At 47.4% G+C, this 19,961-nt stretch overlaps 1 protein-coding gene across 1 annotated transcript in view; it reads right to left on the bottom strand.

Moving 5' to 3' along the window:
- PLEKHD1 (pleckstrin homology and coiled-coil domain containing D1) overlaps nucleotides 1-19,219 on the bottom strand; it is a 48,593-nt gene extending 29,374 nt beyond the window's left edge. The window contains exons 1-4 of the mRNA XM_005305933.4: nucleotides 18,378-19,219; nucleotides 3,387-3,480; nucleotides 2,209-2,298; nucleotides 1,607-1,683 (exon numbers count right to left, since the gene is read on the bottom strand). Of these exons, the coding sequence (XP_005305990.1) occupies nucleotides 1,607-1,683; nucleotides 2,209-2,298; nucleotides 3,387-3,480; nucleotides 18,378-18,526 (410 nt within the window). The 5' untranslated portion in view covers nucleotides 18,527-19,219. The remainder of the gene's footprint in view (nucleotides 1-1,606; nucleotides 1,684-2,208; nucleotides 2,299-3,386; nucleotides 3,481-18,377) is intronic.
- Nucleotides 19,220-19,961: the final 742 nt, after the last annotated feature.

Below are 19,961 nucleotides of genomic sequence, written 5' to 3'. Positions count from 1 at the left end.
GCACTCCTGTTAAAGTCTCCCTCCCATTTCCCTGTCCACAGTGCTGCTCTCAAGGGGTATTAACCACTGTGTCATCTATGCCTGAGCTGAGTGGTATTAGAAAACAAGGAGATAAAAACCCCAGTGGCCAATCGACACTAGCATCCCAGCTGTGGCTAGTACAAGGGGAGCTTCACTGGAGACAGGGGTGGGTGTGGACTGTGGAACAGAAATGATGGTGGAGAGAAGCCAAAGCCAAAGAGAAACATACAAATTGGCCTCCCTTCTCGTCTTGTGCGTGAGATCTCATGGATGGTGGGCAGGACTGAGCTCAGAGTGGGGTGCCAGGCTAGGGCTGAGTTGGGCACATACTCCGTGCAGCCTTGGGCGGGGTGCTTTGTAGTGTGGTCACCACTAATAAAAAGTGAGCCTTTATAGCGCTTTTCAGTTGACTGTGGTATCCCTCCCCCCCCCCCACACACACACTTTCCTCTTCACAGAAATGAGCATTCCCCATCTGCACATGCTGATACCCAAGGATAAACTCATTTGAAGGAGAAGCCTTTTTCTAGTGGGGCTCAAAGGAATAAGTCCCGTGTAATAGCTCCCTGAAGAAAAGCTGCAAAGCACTCTTTCCTCTAAGCAACTTAGCTGATTACCAGGCTCCAGAGGTTCTGAAAGTTCCCATGTGCTTTGGGAGAGTCCCCGTCATTCAGCTCCCTTCCTAGCCCCTGCCTTTTGATACTGCTGCTAAGACCTAAGAGGAGCATGTTGGTGTGAGAGCCAGCTGCTTACTTCCTCTGCAGGCACTTAGCAGTGAGAACATGCTAGGACTAGTGCTTGCCAAACCTTAAATCTTTCAAAGGTTCCAGCCAGATAAGCAACCAAACGTCCAGCTGCTTACAGCATCAGAACGCTGTAGAAGTGGGCTGGAAATCCCACGATAACAGACTCTCTCAGGGGATTTACTTTACTTCCTTATTTTCAGAGCTAAATACACCTCCCTCTGCACAGCCTGAACCTACTGGGATCTGGGCAAAAGGATCCCAAGGTCACAGATCCATTCTACAGCTGCAATTGAAGCCTCGGGGTTGAAGTAGCCCTTGTGACACCTGTGCTCCATCTCCACGGGGTAGTTTGACTGGTACATCTACATAGTCATGATTTCACCCCTAGCTCTCCTTCATCCTGCCCCCATCTCACCCAAAAGTCCTTCTCCCTGAGGCGCAGGGAGCTTCTGTGAAACATAACCCCAGAGCAGGATCTTGATCCCCACACACAGCAGAATTGCACTGTTTCCACGAAGTCCAAGGACTGAGGAGAAGAAGCAGGACAGCAGAGGCCATGTGGCATTTTATCACTCCCAGTCCTGACCACAGCCAGGGGTGTATTAGCAACACAGTGAAACATTAGTAGGATGGAGGATACTTCGTTTGAACTTTGAAACGTTTTGGTGTCTGTTGGGAACAGAAAGCGAGGAGGTAAAAAGGATTTGACTAGCCATGGAGGAGCGTCTCAGCTCTTCCACACTGTCACTCTTGTTGGGCCTTGTTCTCCTCAAATCCCCAGCACATCCCATGATACTTCAAAGAGAAGAAAATAATGGAAATATATCCCTGGTGCTTACACTTTTCCAGACTCCTGCAGCATCTCCAGCCACTGAGCCTGCTCAAATTCTGACTCTGCTGCCAGCACAATGTTACCCTGGAAAAGAAGAATCAAATGAGAGATGCTGATGTGAGCCATGCAGATGTGCCCACCATCATGCACAAACAACCCCCATCCCTATTCTGGTTCATAGAATCAAAGGGTCAGAAGGGACCTCAGGAGGTCATCTAGTCCAACCTGCTGCTCAAAGCAGGACCAATCTCCAGACAGATTTTTGCCCCAGATCCCTAAATGGCCCCCCTCAAGGATTGAACTCACAACCCTGGGTTTAGCAGGCCAATGCTCAAACCACTGAGCTATCCTTCCCCCCAGTGAATTCAGGTATCCGTAATACAGGAACTGCCACCACTGCAACTGGCACTAACTAGTTTCCTCCTCTTAGCCCATTCTGCTGCTTTGGTACCATGGAGACTGTCTGGGGGGTGTTGAGGCACACTGGGAGGGCAGTGGGCCATGGCGGGGAGGGTTGCAAAACAAAGGACAGTAATATCCAAGGCTGTCGGTCCAGCACCTTTCCCCAGCACCATGTTCATTGGCTTGAAAAGAGAAAAGTTCACGCACATGGAAATCCTCATGGGAGATCTTCATGGCAAAAGGCATGTTGGGCTCTTCTTTGGCTTCCACGATGCAGCCCGCCAGAGGTATGACGCCCTAGCGATGAACCAGAGAATTTAAATCGGTCAGTAAAACTTCAATGAGCAGCTACAAGGCATAACCATAAGCAAGTCACATCAGGAACTGGACACGGATACCTAGCCCCAGTTTTTGCTGCTGGCTTTTCCCCTGTGCTGGAAGCATCACAAAGGCAGTATGCTGAGGGCCTGAGACGCAGAAGTGCCTCACATCACCCAGAGTAACTCCCTGAAGCAGACTAAAGAGAGGTGTTAACGGACATCAAAGAGAGTCTCATCCTGTCCACTTGAGCTGGGAGATTGGTGACTGGGATACATAGGCAATGGGGAACAGGAGCTGTTTTATCAGGGATGTGCAGATCTTCCCAATAGTCTAAAAGTTCTACTGGAGTGCATAATGACAAGAGCTAAAGTGAAGAGGGAGTGTCCTCATGTGTAGCCCCCGCACCATTTCCCTACATGGTTCTGTTTCCCACGTACATAATGTGCCCACAGCTAGTGTGTCACTGCTACCCAGTGCCGGATGGAATCAGATCTGATCAAGTGCATGTGATGTTGTCCTGAAGAGGCTGGAGATCCACAGAGAATAAGAGACTGACTAATACCACTAACAGAAATACACATTCTGCTTCAGCTTGGGTGATAAAACCCAGGAAGCTGAAAGATCCTGAGTCCTCTTCCCTATGCTGCAGGTGTGTGGTTTAGTGGGCTTCTAATGGTATCCACGTATGTGACTATGGATTAATTACAAATAGTGATGACGAGTAAAGCAATAAACTCCCAGATTAGCAGGCTAGCCTCACAGTAGTTATTCAAGTGGCTGCAGGATCGATGGTATGATTAGGAAATTGCTAAAACAAGGCAGGGTATAAATCCAGTATCATGATGTTAGATTTATACCCTGCCAAGCAGCTGGTGTGGTACTGGTAGTGGGGAACCTGAATTAATTTCAGTTTTCAGAAGAGGTTAATCCATGTCTCCACGCTTCTTGGAGGTTCCTCTGGATCTAATTACAAGGCTGGAGTCAGAGAACCTGCCTGTTTTGCTCTCAAGGTACCTGCAAGAGGCCAGGTGGAGTCAGAGAGGGAATAGCTGGGGGATGCTCACCTTGGGATGGATATTGAAGTACTTATTGCTTTCAAAGCTCTTCTTTTCACTCTCAGAATAGTAAAGCAGAAAACTCTCCTTGATGATGAAGAACCTGAAAGGGGGAAGAGAAGGAAAGCAAACTCCTACTAACATTTATCCTTTAAAAAGCACTTACTTCATCAGAGCACTGAATGAACATTTACCTAATAACTGAACCTCATTTACCCTACAACAGCTCTCTGAGCTGGGAGGTTTTATTATTCCCATTCTGTACATGGAAAAACCTAGGCAAAGAGAGGTTAAGTGACTTGCTCCAGGTCACTAGGTGACTCAAACTTATGCTTGGCATAAGTGGGTGGACCACTGTCACAGACAATAGAGTTGTAGTAGCATATGCCAGTGGTGAAGTTGGCCCAGTGAATCAGCGTTACAGGTGGGATTAGAACTTCAAAATTCCTTGTGCCCTGTCCTGTGCTCACTCCACTAAAGAATGGAAGACAGTTTCCAGGAATTACTAAACAAAGATCCTGGCAAAGTTGTCATTCTTTGTCATCTGGAAATACAAAGGAAATAAAATTATCTGAAATATGTATCACATTAACTCTTTCTTGCCCTGTTTGGTTAGGTTTAGCTATACCCAGATGAACATGGTATGATAGCTGCAAAACATCATAGCTTCTGTAAAGGAAAAATCAGGCCTCCCTGATCTATTAGAATTCTTTGAGCATTGCCTCAAAATTGTGAATGAAGGTGCACTTGTAATTTTTTTGGACTTTCAAAATGCTGTTGACAAAAGCCTCCCTCTATTTAGGAATCCATGAGTTAAGAGATAAGGTACTGGCTAAGAAACAAAACACAAAGGGCAGGGTTAAATGGTCAATTTTCAACATGGTAAAACATGGGCCCAACATTTCATACCGGGGGAGAAATTATGATGATTTATACCAGCTGAGGATCTGGTCTTAGGACTGGTGTTCTGCAGTACATTTATCAATAAGCTGCAAAAAAGGGACGAACAGTGAAGTGGCAAAAATTGCAACACAACATTATGTAGATTAGTCAAATCTAGAGAAAACTGTGAGGAAATTCCAAGGGACCTGCCAAAGTTAAGTGAAAAGACAACATGATAGCAGATGGAATCCAGTGTTGAAAAACATGATAAGCAATACTCATTGTAAGGAATAATTAATTTCCATATGAGCAGTTCAAATTTAAATGTAACTACTTAGGAAAGAGACCGGTAGAGGTGATTGGAAGGGGAGGGGAGAAGTGTCATTGTGGATGGCTCAATAAAACCCTCTGATCAATGTGTCGCAACAGTCACAACACAGCAATAGCAAAATCCCTAGTGGACTTAATGGCAGCGCTAGCATTTTTCCTTGGGGGGGAGGGGGGAATCCCCTCTGACTGGGTATTTTTTGTTTGTTTTATTCGGTGGGTTAGTTGATTTGTTTGTTACAGGGCTTTATTTATGTTTAAATGTATTTTATTTCCTTTTAGCATTTTTGTTAGCATATATGAAGAATGAGAGAGAAAATAATGCTGAAAGTATCAGAAGGCCCTTTTATAAAGCAATGGTACTCTCTCTGGTACACTGAGTTCTCGTCTAGCTCACATAGGACATAGCAGAAATAGAAGGGGTCCAGTGATGAAAGACATGGAAAGACTGCCATACAAAGAGCAGATTTAGTGGGGACATGACAGAGGTTTAAAAAATAATTAGTGGCACAAAGAAGGTAAGCCTTTCCTTATACAAGAACCAGAGGATCCTTGATGAACATGAAAGGCAACAATTTAAAAATGAGAAGAGGAAGTACATTTTTACACAACACAAAACACACCTATGGAAGTCACTATCCCAAGGTCTGGAGGCCAAGAGCTTAGTAAAATTCAAAAAAGAATTAGGATAAAAAGAATGAGAAGCACTATAACCCCTCATGTGTCAGGGCATAAACCACCCACTAACAGAGCAGGGTCAGGAAGAAACTTCCCCCTGTGGGCAGGCTAATCCCATAATTATTTTTATAAATAATAATGTTTATTATAGTAGTGCCAAAGAGCCATCGGGCCCCATTGTGGTAGGCGCTGTACAGACAGAGAGCAACAGACAGTCCTTGCCCTGAAGAGCTTACAATCTAAATAGTCAAGACAGACACAGGATGGAGGAAGGGGCAGGACACAAACAGAGCGAATAATGTGATGGCAGCAAATGGCATGTTAGTGCCAGGACTGATTTTATTGGGAGAGGTGCATTAGAAGGGGATCAGCTAAATGGAAAAAAAAAAAAGGGAAGGGTAGGGGTGAGGGGAATGGGACAGGGAAGGAGAAGGTGAGGGGGCAGGTGTGGAGTGAAGCTGAGGGTGAAGAGACTGAGGGGTGGGGGGAGGGTTGGAGCAAACAGCCAATCAGCACAGGGACAGAGAAAGCCCCGTCAACACCGTAGAAAGTTCTCTGAATGTCCGGAGGTTCCTGCTTTGGCCTCTTCTGCCCCTGCCAGCTGGAGTCAGGCTGGATTCTCTCTGCGGTTTTTCCCAAAAGACACATGGAGGAGGCACGCCCTGGCCACTACTGCCCTCACACTGTGTGGGGGGTCTCCCCTACACGGTTCTGTGCTAGGGGAAGGCGTGGACCCTGCTGGGCCCCATTTTACCCCCTCCCTCTAGTGTACAGAGGAGAGGAGCCTCTTAAATAAATAATAATAATAATTAGTAACTGCATTCTTTGCACAATTCTTGCACCTTCCTCTGAAGCATTGGGTGCTGGACACTGTTTGAGACCAGATACCAGGCTAGATGGACAACGACTCTGATCCAGAATGGCAGCTCCTATTTAACACACTGCCCACCACTGCAATGCGGACGTCTGTCAGGTGGAACTAAGTAGCCATGTCCTAGTACAGGAGAGCCCAGCAACACAATGCAGCAGTTTAAGACACCAAGTGAACAATAATCTCCTGCCCCACTGAAATTGCAGCGAGAATTTTGAATTAGGCGGAGTGTAATTATCCAGCTTGGAATTTGGGCAGCGCTTCATCTTCTGAAAAGTGCCATGAGAGCTTTAACAATGGCCAGTGGGTCAGTGCCCTGGCTTTACACCCAAAAGTTCTGTGAACATAACAAACAGTTTGAGATGCTTGCAAAACCTCAGACTCCAGCCCCCCCTGCCCAGGAGTATATTTCGGACTGGGTGCATTTCCAGAGTCAGGCAAGGTGAAGGCAGTTTGCTGCGTCAGCAGAGCATAGTTCTTTTGATTCACATCCCCAGAGCCTCAGGCCTGGCTGGCTGCTCTGCTTTCTGTTCCCCACACAAGCACCTCAGTCCAGCAGTGTCTCTCTAGATCTAAGAGCACCACTCAGGGTAAACTCACGGCTTATGGATCAGAGGGTCAAAGAAGGGTCATAGGTCATGGTAGCTCCCTCTACAACAAATCATTTGAACAGAAACTGTTGACCACTGCTTCGTTGTCATGCACCTGTTCCCCTCCCAGCAGTTACTAATTTCTCCATTTACTTCTCAGAGGAGCCTTAGCAACACCATTCCTCCAGCTGGTAAAGCGATGGCTGGCCTCATCTGTAGCCACTGTCAATGCTTTGTTGTACACTAGCTAACAGATGGCGATGTATGAGCAGAGCAGTTAGCACACAGCACCTCGGTGCTGACCTCTGAACTGTTTTCTAAAGTTGCTCATTTAATATCTTTGCTGCTCTTCTTACTGAAACTCAGGTTCTTCTCTCTCGTGCTTGGAGCGCAACCATTTAATAGGCTACATGCAAATTAGAATTAGAAAAAACAAGGGCCTTCATTGATTGAGATTAAATTAAACTGCACAAGAAGTGGAGCGAGTAAAAAACATCTTGAAACTGGAAAATCTCAGTCCTGAGGCCAGTGAGAAATGACAAAGGGCTAAATATTTTCTCTTCCCTCAGTGTTTCTAAAGATCTCAGGCTTATCCTGGTAATGATTATTATTGTGTTATAGTTGTGCCCAAGATGTGCTAAGTGCTGGACTGCCCAGCTGGCTCACCACACGTTCGGTGGATCTTGACAACACCCTCGCAGGTGTCTCTAGAAACCTCAGGTGTATCCCGTGAGTTACCTGCTGACCCATGTCAGGGACCAGGGTTTACACTAATGCCTAGGGACAGCATGGAGACCCAGAGAAGGGAGGGGCTGAGACATCCCCATGCCTCTAGCATTTTGCCATTACTGTTTCAAAAAGATCAAAGCCCATTTATCAAAGCTGAACACGGCTCTGTGTGACCCCTCCTGATGCAGTGGTTCCATTTAGGTTTCACCTCTGGGTGACGGGATTTTCCAATACATTTACACTAATGGAAAATGCATCAGCATTTACTGCTGCAGCAGCTCCAGACCTGCTGGCACCCAGGGATTCATTCTATCTCGCTAACTCTAAAGTGCCCTGTCGTGGTGCCCAGGCAGGACATCAGAAATATCCATACGGGCTGACTAGCTAGTTTTGATCCCGAAGCTCTTTGCCCCAGTCCTTTGTTCCCCTCCACTGCATGCCAGCATCCTGGCTATTTGTTTGTTTCATCCACCTGTTACCCTTGATCATTAACCCAGACTGTAAGCTCTTTAGGACAGGGGCTGCTGTCTTTTTATTACACATTTCTACAGCGTCTATCACTGAGGACTCGATGCTTGATTTGGATCTTGCACCAATTCTGCAACAAATTAAAAAACTATATGTTTTTAAACAGAGCTTCTCCGGCAGGGCTTGCAACTCAAACATTGCAGCACTCTGCTAGCACATGGAAATCAGAACGTGAAACTGACTAGCCACAAATACAAAATGGAGTGGTCTATTGCGCTGAGAAAAATGCAAGCAGCAAACAGTGTAAATGGTAAAAAGTACATTAATTTTTTTTAAATTATTTCAGTTTCAACATCAGGCGTTATTTGCCACACAAGTAAGGACATTTTATTGTTAAGTTTGTGCAATTCATAAGTCAGCAGAGCCCACCTCCCCCTTTAAATCCAAGCTCTATAGTGCAGTATTCTGTTTTTGGCTGCTTAGTGCTCCCAATAATCCCTATGATTTAGATTTTGCTCTGAGAAAACAGAGTTGAGTTCTGAGCAGGGCTGTGCTTCTGGGGGATTAAAGTCCTGACCTCCGAGAGGTTGGCAGAATCCTGGGGGATTTGGAATTATAAATAAATGAAATAGAATTCAATGACAAATAATACAACAGTGCATGTGAATAATAATAAAGGAAAAGAAAACCATTTCAAACCTGGGTTATTGATGGGCACCTCTTGACATGTTACACGCATATCTCATGGTCTCTCCCTACAAAGGAGGCTATCGTCAGTAAGATTACCACTTTATAATCATTGGCCTCTAGGACAAAGTCATGACATCACTATGTAAGGACCCTGAGAGACCCTGAAGGGGGGATGACTAAGGCAGTGTGAAGAGGGGAGCGAAAGACAAAGTGTCTCTTTTCTAGCACTGATGGCTAATGAGGTTGGTTAGTTAATGTCTGCAAAGTGTTTTGAGGTGATAACGGGCCACACACTAAGCATCAGGAGCATCAGACTTTAAAACGGTCACTGGGGCTTTAGTTTAGCAGTGCTTTTTTGGCACTGGTCCAGGATTGAATATAGCAAATCCCGGATGCTGGACCAGTATAATTTGCATTTCCTGAGGATATCCCAGGAACACTTGGACAGTGGCGGCCTGAAAAACAAGTTAACTCAGAGGTGACAGCACCTGTCATTTCTTCTGCCCCTCGGGATAGTTATAGGCTTTGCTTGTCTGTCTTATATTCTAATGAGTTCCAGCTGGAGAAGGGTACCTCAGTGAACGTCATGTGATGGGGAACAGGTGTACAGATCGCCTAAATAACACACCGGGAGGTGGGGGCTTTTGCCTAAGATTTTTTTCTCTCCCTCCAGGGTGAGGAGCCAGCTGTAGCAGTCTGAAGACTGATGACTTCTGTTTATCCACAGAGCAGCTACAGGAACAGCAGCAACTTCTCAACCACGCTTCAGCTCAAACCTGACTCCTGAGCTGGAGGGACCACGTCCAATGAGGAGAGGGGAGTTCACTCTCCAAGGCCCATTAACGACCTTGACCTCTGCTGAAATGGCCAACACGGTGCCAGTCAGTGGTGGTGGGTTTTGGCTGGGGAGCTCACATTTGTCCATTTGGGAGTTGGATTGAGACCCTCCTCTCTCAATTTTATTCCTGGTAGGTCACCAACCAGCTGCGAGAGGGTAACAGCTTGCAGGCACTGCCAGCTTAGGTCTCAGTCCTGCAATAGTTAGAGCACAGTGGGCTGCTGCCCCTATACAGAGCCCCAACTCTTGCAATGGGCTCCACATGGACACAGCAGGCTGCCCACATGCTACCACCTGCAGGATCAGAGCCCTAGCCAGGAGTCAGACACGCAACTTAAAGTGGGAAAGCCTCTGTATCACTTCTAATCCCTTCAGTCCCCTGTGAATAAATATTCACAAATTGCCACTGTTTTTTCTGAGCTGCCGGTACATGTAGTGGCCATCCTGCTGGAAAGCCAGGTCCTGTGCAACCTCAGCAGTATTAGCTCCCTAGGGCAATCAAGACTTGGTACTCCCTCCTAATTGCCTCATGTGCGTTAGCCTGGGACCCTGCCTGCCTCTTTCCTGGGTCTGCTCAGCCACCTTCAGCAGGCAGCAGAGGATCAATTTGCTTGTTGGAGGTATTGGGAGGCCTGGCGTCCCGGGGAGGGGTCTGGTTGCTCAGCAGGTGCTGGCAGATGATCAGGCTGCTGGGAGCATACAGGTAACGCTGGAGATGGGGATGAAAAGGACACACTCCTGCCCTGCTCTCTTATTGACGGGCCCCTCAATGCAGTGATAGGTCTTGTGCATTTCACTCTGGCTCCACTCCCACCGTCGGCATTAGTGTTGTAGTGTCCGTGGCAGGGAAAGGGGTTGAGCTGCTAGTTGGGGATCATGGGAGGAATAAGCAGCTGCAGGGAGAAGAGGGGGAATCACAAGTCAGGTAGCAGAAATTTCTTTCCAAAGTTGCTCCGTACCACAGTAGTCACCCAATTTGGACTTAACCGGTCAAAAGCACCAGCAGTGTCCACTCAGGGAACCAAGACTCTGCTTCTCCCTCGGGGGGCTGCTGGCAAGGGAGCTGTTTTCCACTGAAAGACGTTGCATTGCCTGGGGCATTAATCTCTCCTCCTCCTCCTGGCTGGAGAGGATGCTGCTAATATCACTTCAGATTATTGCTTATATGGAACACAGCACACAGATGTCACAATAATGACAGATGAACTCAGGCTGTCAGCCTTGTTCCAGTACCAGACCTCCCCCAGCCACTCTGGATCAGTAACAGAGACAAGCAACCAAATGAAATAACTTGGGCTTTGCCACAGTATATGTGGAGAGGTTGGTAGATTGAGACAGCCCTTATCTCTGCTGTTTCTCCCTATAGCCCTCTGATCTCTGCAGGATTCTCCACTGACTTGTACCCTCAGCAGTTATTTACACCTGTGCAAAGTGCATGTAAGTTGCTACTGTTCTGATCTTCTATAAATGACTACATCAGGGGCAAAGCAGTGGAGAATCAGGTCCGTTCTCGCTCATCTGTACACAAAGGGCCAAATCCAGGAGTCTTTATACAGGCAAAGCTCCCATTGACTTCAACAGGAGTTTAGCCTAAGCCAGCACTGCAGGATTTGGTCCACATGCCCCCAGCTCATTCAGTCACAAGCACTTAGTTTGATGGAGCCGGGTATTGTCAATGAAGATTCTTTAGGGGGTCAGAAGCTGAATTCCTCCTTATACTGGTAGATGGATTAATTACCATTGATCTGTGTTTGCTCCATTCCCACCCCTGGCTTTGATAGTCCCAGGGCAGGAAAGAGCAATTCCGCAGTTGATGCGGAGACAGAAGGTGGAGAGGGCAGTGTGGAGTATGTACATATGGAGAGTGATGGGAGGGCTGCATAATAAAATGCTAACTAAGGCGACTCATCTAGGAAAACTGGTTTCTCCAGCTGGCCTGCATCCAACATTTGCTGACACTCTGCTCCAAATGACAGATGCTCTGACCACCAAGGTCTCCCCGTACTTGCTTTTTAACCCTGCTCTCCCCTCCACCCAAATTGGTTCTATGGTATCTGGCTATAACTGTACAGGGTCTAGATGAGGTGGAAGGTGGCTATTATCATCAGCGATCCAACATAAAATGTGTTAATTATTAACCCCAAGTCCTCTTGCACGCTGCAGCCAGTTAGACCTACTTTCTTTGGCAAGGTCCCTGGGCCCTGCAGCTCTCTGGTGCAGCAGGCTGGGAGCTCTGAGGCATCTTCATTTACATTTAAAATTGAAGTTTTTAATTAAATATGAAAAATTAATAATAAAATCAGGTCTCTATCCCTTCAGTTTATTTTAATAGTAAATTTTCCTCCGGGAGAGGGTTGTTTGTGACAGGATAAGGGAAATAGTTAACGACGTAGAAACCGGATCACCGAGTTTTAGAGTTAATAACCCATTGAGATGCCTAGGGGCAGTTCATGCCTCTCCAAACTATTATTTCAGGCAGTCTGCAAACTCAGGAAGAAAACACTGCTACAGTCTACCTATCCTGTTCTCAAAATTATTTTCACAACCACGAGGACCAGAATTTATAAAAAATGTAATCTTGGATGCTTGAACACATTTCTGTGGCAAAAAGGTGAATTGTGTGTCAAATTCCATGTGTGGAATCACCAAATAGGAACCCCATCAGTCCTCACCCATTATAGGATCATAGTAATCAGACATGAGATCCCATTAGACCAGTGATTCTCAAAGTGTGGTCCATAAAAGGCTGGTGCTCTGCAAAATATTTCCATGTGGCCCACACAGCTGATTCTGCAACAAAGATGGAATCTGTGTTGGTCTTCAAGCAGTGACAGTTCCTGCTAGATGCAGCTCTTCTAACAAACCTCCAGAGTCTGTTTAGGCCAACTAGATGCCAAAAAAAAATTAATTCTTCTTTGCATCCTGTGCGGCAGCTTCATGGCTTAATCAACTGTTTCTTTGTTGTAAATTCAACCATGATCCAAAGTGAGAGGTAGCAAACCACTGAGAAGGACAGAGCCAAAAAGCATCTGTTGTCTGGGAAGACTGGGGCATTGAGGACTGATGGAAAGAGGGTAAAGCCCTTTATGTATGGAGAGTAGATAACCATACAGAGGTACAAGGTGGAGGTAGATAACTGTGCCCCTGCACTCACTGCATTGCATTTATCCTAACTCCTTGCCACTGGGGTATTACATTTCCTGTAGGAAGGTGTGGCATTGGGGTTGGAAAAGGAGATGGTTCATGAGAAGGTCCTTCTGAAGGAGTGGTCCACAACATGAAGGAGTTTATTACCACTGTAATAATGAGGGGCCTGATCCTGTCAGGTGCTGAGTGCCACCAACTCCACCTAAACTTCAAAGGGAAGTCAGGACACTCAGTGTCTTGTGGGACTGGGCTCGATATCATCAAATCCATCCCCATACATGGATATGACTGACCCTTGATCCTGTACAGAGCTCTGCACAGGTGGAGCCCTGCAGCCCCACGGAGCCTCACTGAAGTCAACAGGACATGGGGCAGGTGCAAGGGCCTGCCCATACATATGAGTATGCAGAAGCAGGACTATAGATAGTCCCCCTCATACATACCAGCTTGGCACCGGATCCACATACACACTCCACTCCAGTGGCAGCAAAGGGGACTCAGGAGATCTGGGCTGTTCCTTACGCTGCAATATAATTTCCTGGTTGACCTTGGGCAAGTCACTTCGCCTTTTGGTTTCTCAGCTCCTGGTCTACAACATAGGCTTGATGAGAATATTCCTCGGCCTCACATAGGGGGTTGCAAGGATGAATCAAATGTGAGTGAGGCACTCAGCCATTGTGGTGATAAGTGCTGTAAAAATGCTGGCTGCCGCTGTTTGACCCGAGCAGCTAGTCAAAGGTTGGGGCCCGGTGGGTGTTCCAGTTGGAGCAGTTGGTGGCAGTCAGGTATTTCTCTGTACATTCTTTGTAAATCAAATTGAACCAAAGTCCTGTGTCTCTGAACTCCAAAGGAATCAAATAGTGGGAAACAGCACCAAGAACACTGTTTTCAGCCTGCATCCTGACCCAAAAACCTCTCCCCAGGTTTCTTCCAGGGTCAGCCACATGCTTTAAGCTGCTCCTTCAGGCTGCCTCTGCATCTATTCTTATCTAACCTCAGTGTCCGTGAGATCTCTCTTCCCAACCTACCCACAGCCCTACTGAAAATAATATTCAGCCCATAGCTCCAGGGCAGGTGCACACACAGCTATTGTCTAAGGCTATGTCTACACTAGCACTTTTGTTGGTGTAACTTCTGTTGCTCAGGGGTGTAAAACACCACCCCTCTGAGAGATATTCTCCCGCCGACATAGCTACCACCATTCACTGGGGTGGTTTAATTATGCCGGCAGGAGAGCTCTCTCCCGTCAGCACAGAGCGGCTACACGGGAGACCTTACAGCAGTGCAGCTGCAGCAGTAGAGCTGTGCGCTGCTGTAAGGTCTCTAGTGTAGACATGGCCTTACGTGGGGCTAAGTGAAGGGTGAGTTCACACCTACCGATCTCAATCGGGTTTTAACTCAGTCCCCGAGAAAGGCTATGGGGATGCTACAAATTACTTCGGCATGACTTATGTTGCTCAGGAGTGTGAATAATCCACACCCCTGTGTGATGTAAATCATACCGACCTAAGCCCGTGTGTAGACAGTGCTATGTCGGTGGGAGAGCTCTCATGGAGGTGGAGTTATTAAGCCAATGGGAAAGCTCTCTCGTGTCAGCTTAGAGCATCTTCACCAGAAGTGCTACAAAGAGGCAACTGCGCCGCTGTAAGTGGTGTCGTGTAGACATAGCCAAAGTTTCACCCAGCTCATAACAAGCTGATCAGTAAAATGTTGTTGCCCATGTCTGGAGTGACCTGCCTCCTCAAGTAGCCTGTAGACATCCCTGAGTCCCTCCTCTAAATACCTTTCTTGCCAGTCTTTCCAGCAATGACCTTAGCACAACCCTATAAGCAGGAACCAATACGTGAAGCGTGCCGCTCTAGCAGGTGCACACCTTTATCTGTGTTAGGGTGCCGAGCCGGGGGCCGGCGGTGCCGAGCCGGGGGCCGGGCGGGCCGGCGGTGCCAAGCCGGGGGCCTGGGGCTGGGCGGGCTGGTGGTGCCGAGCCGGGGGCCGGGCCGGGGGTGCTCGGCCGGGGGCTAGCCCGGGGCCGGCACCCCAGGGCCCGAGCCGACCCAGGCTGGAGACGCCGGGGGGGGGGCCAGACTGGGCCGCGCCTCCTCCCCCCACCCACCCCTTACCTGCTTCAGGCTTCCCGCGAATCAAATGTTCGCGGGAAGCAGGGGAGGGGGCGGAGTTGGGGCGGGGACTTTGGGGAAGGGGTGGAGTTGGGGCGGGGGGGAGTGGGTGGGGCTGGGGGCGGGGCCGGGGCCCCGTGGAGTGTCCTCCTTTTGGACACTCAAAATATGGTAACCCTAAGCTGTGTAAACCTTCTTCCCTCATCTCCTGATCTGATTTGTCCCTGCATCACATGATGTCATACTTCACTTAGGTTGTAAGCACCTCAGGGCAGGGAATGGGCCTTCATGTTCTATGCAAGGTGCAATGCACAGTGTTGTGCTGTGTATAAATGCTAACTAGACAAATAATAGTAATAAACAAACAATAATAATAGGATTTCATAACAACAAAGGCTTTGCCATAATCAACAGACCACTAGTGCATCAAGTCACCTGTCTCCAGCATTGGCCAATAATATCCATTCATTTAAATTAAGATGGAAAACACCAGGTCCCCCTACCCTCTGAACTAACATACCTGACCAACCATGTTTTGCTATACTGGGGGTGGGTGGATTATTTCTTGAGCCTCACCACGATCAGTTTACACAAGCCTGCGAGAGATCTGATTTCACAGCAAAATCCTTCTGTGCATGAGAAAGTAATGCTAGTTCTACCGAGAACTTCAAGAGCTAGCAACTTTAGGCAGAAACGGGTGACACAGCATCTTAAAATCCAACCTTCTGCAAATCCTGACGTGTGACATGTTAAAAGCCCTGGGAGCTCTGCAAAGAGTTGCCATCTGTAATGTGCACTGATGCAAATGCACATCCAAACTGAGAGGCTTGCAGGAGGGAAGACAGCAAAAAGAAATATGAGATGGGAAAGTCTGAGAAAGATTCAACATGCTGCAGAACTTGAAAGCCTCAGCAAGTTTATGTCCCATTTTCTTCCAGCGGTCCCTTTGACTTCCCTTCCCCTGCTCAAACTCTTTTGGTCTTCCAGGACCCCAGTGCCACTCCATTTCTGCTTTTCTTCCAGACCCCTTGCTTTCAAGACCCCTGTAATCTCTTGCTCCTGTGCCCCAGCCTTCCATATGCTTTGCTTCCAGGCTTCTCCCTTTCCTTCCTGGGGTACATCTCCACTGCACGGTCAGTCCAGGCTTGTAGGCAGGTTCTAGCCCCAACTGCCCTACCAAACACACAGCAAACTGTCTGACCCAGGTTTGGCAGTCCTTTAAGACTGGGCTAGCTTACTTGGCTGGGTGGAGTGGGGTGTTAAAGTCTGGGATTCACTTTCATTCACTGGAACCCACCCACTTTGCAGTGAGGATGTAGGCAAAAAATCACCCAAGTGCTGACAGTCCTCCAACGCCTTCCCACAATTCTCTGCAGAGGACAGAATTTCTCTTGCAGTTGATGTAACTGACTGGAAAGAATCCTAGAGCATCTCAGTGCAAAGAACCATGGGCTATGCCCACGGACACACATGGACAAGTACAGAAATGTGAGGACACAGTAATGCAAGTAGGGCTTTGCAATGGGGGCACTGGCCCCAGGCTAAGCGAACCTGGGTGCTCAGACCTAGATGACAATCACCCAAGCTAACTGCCAGGAAGACATATCCTCATGCATCTCCCCATTCTCTTCATGCCTCCTGGTTTCCTCTTGTTCCCTTTCACCATTTACCCAGCCGCCTGACTTCGGAATACCCCATCAATTCCTTTCCTTCCAAGCCCAAATCCCTTCCCATTTCTTTTCTCCCGGGGCACCTGATAGTTCCAGTTGCAGCAAACATTCCATCCTATCCCATCGCTGTCTCATGAGAGTCTCCCCCACTTCTTGCCACCTGCTATCACTAAAATATTTACAACTCTCTGCCGAAGGGGGTGACTTCTAGGAATAGAACAGTGTTAAATAAATAATGACTCAAATGTTGGATAGAGTTGGATAGTTTGGTTGCAAGAGATTCTGATTGAGAGGAAATGAGCGTGTTAAGGAATCCTTTTAATCTGCCTTGGAGGAGATCTTGCCCTTGGTTATTCTCTCTTTCTGGGAAAACACCAATCCTTGGCTCCTTTCAATAGCACAATCACATTTGTTTTGAAACATAATTCATGTAACAAATGTTTGTCAGCTAAGCTGCGGTTACTTATCACAAATCACCTCCCAGAAAATAACGCCTCAGTTTGCAGAAAAAATTTGCACACAAAGGAGTGGGGTGGGGGAGGGGAGAAATCAACATTGACACGTGATGCCACCTCTCTGACAATGTCAAATTATTTTTCTGATAACATTTCTATATATTTCCATGGGGTGGACTGCAGTTACAGCACAGAACCGGGATTCAGGAGACCTGGATTCTATTACTGGCTCTGTCACAGTCTTCTTGTGTGGCCTTTGCAAAAGACTTAACCACTGTGTGCCTCAGTTTCAACAGCTGTAAAATAGGACTAAATAAATAACTCTGCCTTTTACAGTGCTCTCCACAGGTGGTGGCAAAGCCCCTTTCTGAGGAAGAACTGTTATCTCCTTTTTACAGAAGGGGAAGCTGAAACTCAGAGAGGTTAAGTCACTTGCATAAGACCACAAAGCAAATCACTGACAGTAGCAGGAGAGAAATACAGGTCTCCTGACTGCTAGGTCAAGATCTGTACTGTTAGACCACAATTCGGAGTGATAATGGTATTTCCCTGCCCCTTGGGGTGTTGAAAGGCTTAATCCATTCGAGTGCGTAACGTATTGAGAGCCTTAAACGGAAGGTGCAATAGAAGTGTGAAGTATTATAAGAAGAGGATAGATAGATAGATAGTCACCTTTTGTTGTTTGAGGGCCCCCGGAAATTTTTTTTAAATGTAGTGCAACTTACACTGAAATAACATCAATTTTAAACAAAGAACCACCCACTGCTTCTGTAGTAAAGTACAGACTTTTACCCAGAGAATAAGTAACAAAGGTATAGCCCCCTACAAACTTCCTGATCATCAGTATGCAACACACCATGCCAACTTTATAGCAACAGTGGGGATACAACTCGTACTCTCCATCTTCATAAGCAGAAGGAGAATCTCTTTTTGCTGTTAGCAGTATAGCACCTATGACACGGAGTGAAGCAGTTCTGATTCCACCCCCCCCAGAAGGCAGCAGTACACATACACACTAGCCAAGTATCTCAAGGAGCTTTACAAACACTAATGAATCAAGCCTCACAACTCCAGGACAAGGTAGACAAGCAACCTCAGCTGCTGTCACACAATTATCACACTGTAACATTAGGAACCAGTTCCAATGTTGAAGTGATGTGTATATGGCACAGGGGTTAAGCAGAGCTAGAAGGAAACCGGCTAAGATGCCCTGTGTGGACAGTAGTCTCAAAATGGGGGAGCTGTCCCCAGAGGTTCACATTGCTAATCTAACCCCTGCCTTTGAGTCCTCCCCATCCCACTTGGAACTTGCCTTTGTATCCTTCCCTGCTCACCCAGTGGCTCTTTCAGAGGTTCACCCAAACCCATCTAATTGAACACCTGCTGTTTTATCCTCTCTGCCCCAGCTTGTCAACCCCTCAGAGGGTCTAGCTGCTTATCTAGCCCTCCCCTCCCCACTTGAACTTTGCATTTTCCCCTGACCAGACAGGGAGTCCCGCAGTGACCGCACCTCATCACAGCCAAATCCTGCATCTTACCTCCTGGACCATTTGGCAGACTGCCTCCCAAAGGGTCTCTTCCAGAGCACGCCATACAGCTGCACTTTGGTGCTGATATCCAAGACATCCGAATCTGCCTGTTCCATGGACGGAGAAGGGGAGACAGAGTTGGATTTTGAAGTGAACATCGTAGACGGATTTTATTCTAACTCTCCCCCTGTGCCTGGCAGCTCAGGGAATCCGATTAAATGCAACGACCCAGAAGGACATCACCAGCCACTCCTACAGAGAGACTGAGGCTATGGTTTAAATCAATAACAGGACTGCTCAGTGCTCAGGCAATAATTTTCCCCCTGATGCAGAGATGATGAAAGTGTCTTCATTTCGTATCACTTTGTGATGCATTACGGAGAGCGCAAAGGTCCCAGCCCATGAGTCAGAGGGCTGAATAGAGCCACAGACCAGCAATAGAGAGCGAGAGAGAGAGAGCGCACAGTCAGAAATAATGCAGCAAGCCTAATTATCTGTGTGAGAGCCAGGGTGTAAGGATGGTTATTGCACTGAATGCTCAGGAGCCCCAGATGGGAGTCAGAGGGGACAGTCTGCAAATTGCCAGGCTTGTTTCTGTGACACATGCCCCCAAAGTCTTGTGCCTGTTCATGAGTTCTTCTGATTGGCTCGTAGGGCAAGGTGAGCAGAGTGGGTGTGAATCAGTGAGTTCCAATCAGACTTCCTCATCTATTTGGAGAGGTTTCCTTTCTGTGCCAGTCTGGAAGCCAGTGGGTAGGGTTCACATGCTCGCTCTGGTTTGAACAGGTATTGTCCGTGACACCAGTCTCATTCTTCCTTAAAGGGCCATTGCCAGCAATAAAATAATATATTATACAACTCGACAATTCCAGCTCTGGGACTTGGGACACATTACCCCTTCTGTTGCTCCAAGGCGAGCTTCACCACTCCATTCATCTCCTCTGACTCCATCACCAAGGAACAGCTCCCCAGCCATCGCCCACTCCACGCAAAAGTCCCTCCAAGAGACACTTCTTCCCCAATGCTCACAAGAAACCACAGAATAATGTTGTTTCAAGTTCCTGCATCCTGCCTTCTCTGTCTGTCTCTGACATTGTTCGATCTTTGGGGAGGGATTGCCTTGGTTTTGTCTTGCCCAGTGCCGAGAGCACATTTTGATGGCAGCATCTAACAAATTATAAAGACAAGAAGTTAGAAGTATTATATTAATAAGAAGTTTTGTGCACTGGTAAAATCAGAGTGAAAGCTGGTGAGATCTAGACAGGGGTAGGCAAACCCAACATGCTGTTCCTATTTTCTCTATGTTGAGTCCCTTCTGTTGCATTACATTACAACTCTCTCTAGACCTGCCCCTGAACAGTGCCAAGAACATGCCGCTCCAGCTGCAGTCAGTGGGAGCTTTGAGTGCTCAGCCCCCCTCAGGATCAGGCCCACAGTGAGGTGTGTGTAGACTACTGAAAACCAGGCCCTGCCTCCTGTGCATCCTTTGCCTGTGCTGGGTACCTTTGGGTCACTGTGGAGCAGGCAAGCACGTCACTCAGGTGGGCTGCTACGTTGACTGCACCTGAAACATTGAGACCCGAGCAACTCTTC

This window comes from Chrysemys picta, chromosome 4 (genome assembly GCF_011386835.1).
Source record: "Chrysemys picta bellii isolate R12L10 chromosome 4, ASM1138683v2, whole genome shotgun sequence".
Taxonomy (NCBI): Eukaryota; Metazoa; Chordata; order Testudines; family Emydidae; genus Chrysemys; species Chrysemys picta.
This window is presented reverse-complemented; position numbering and strand designations above follow the sequence as displayed.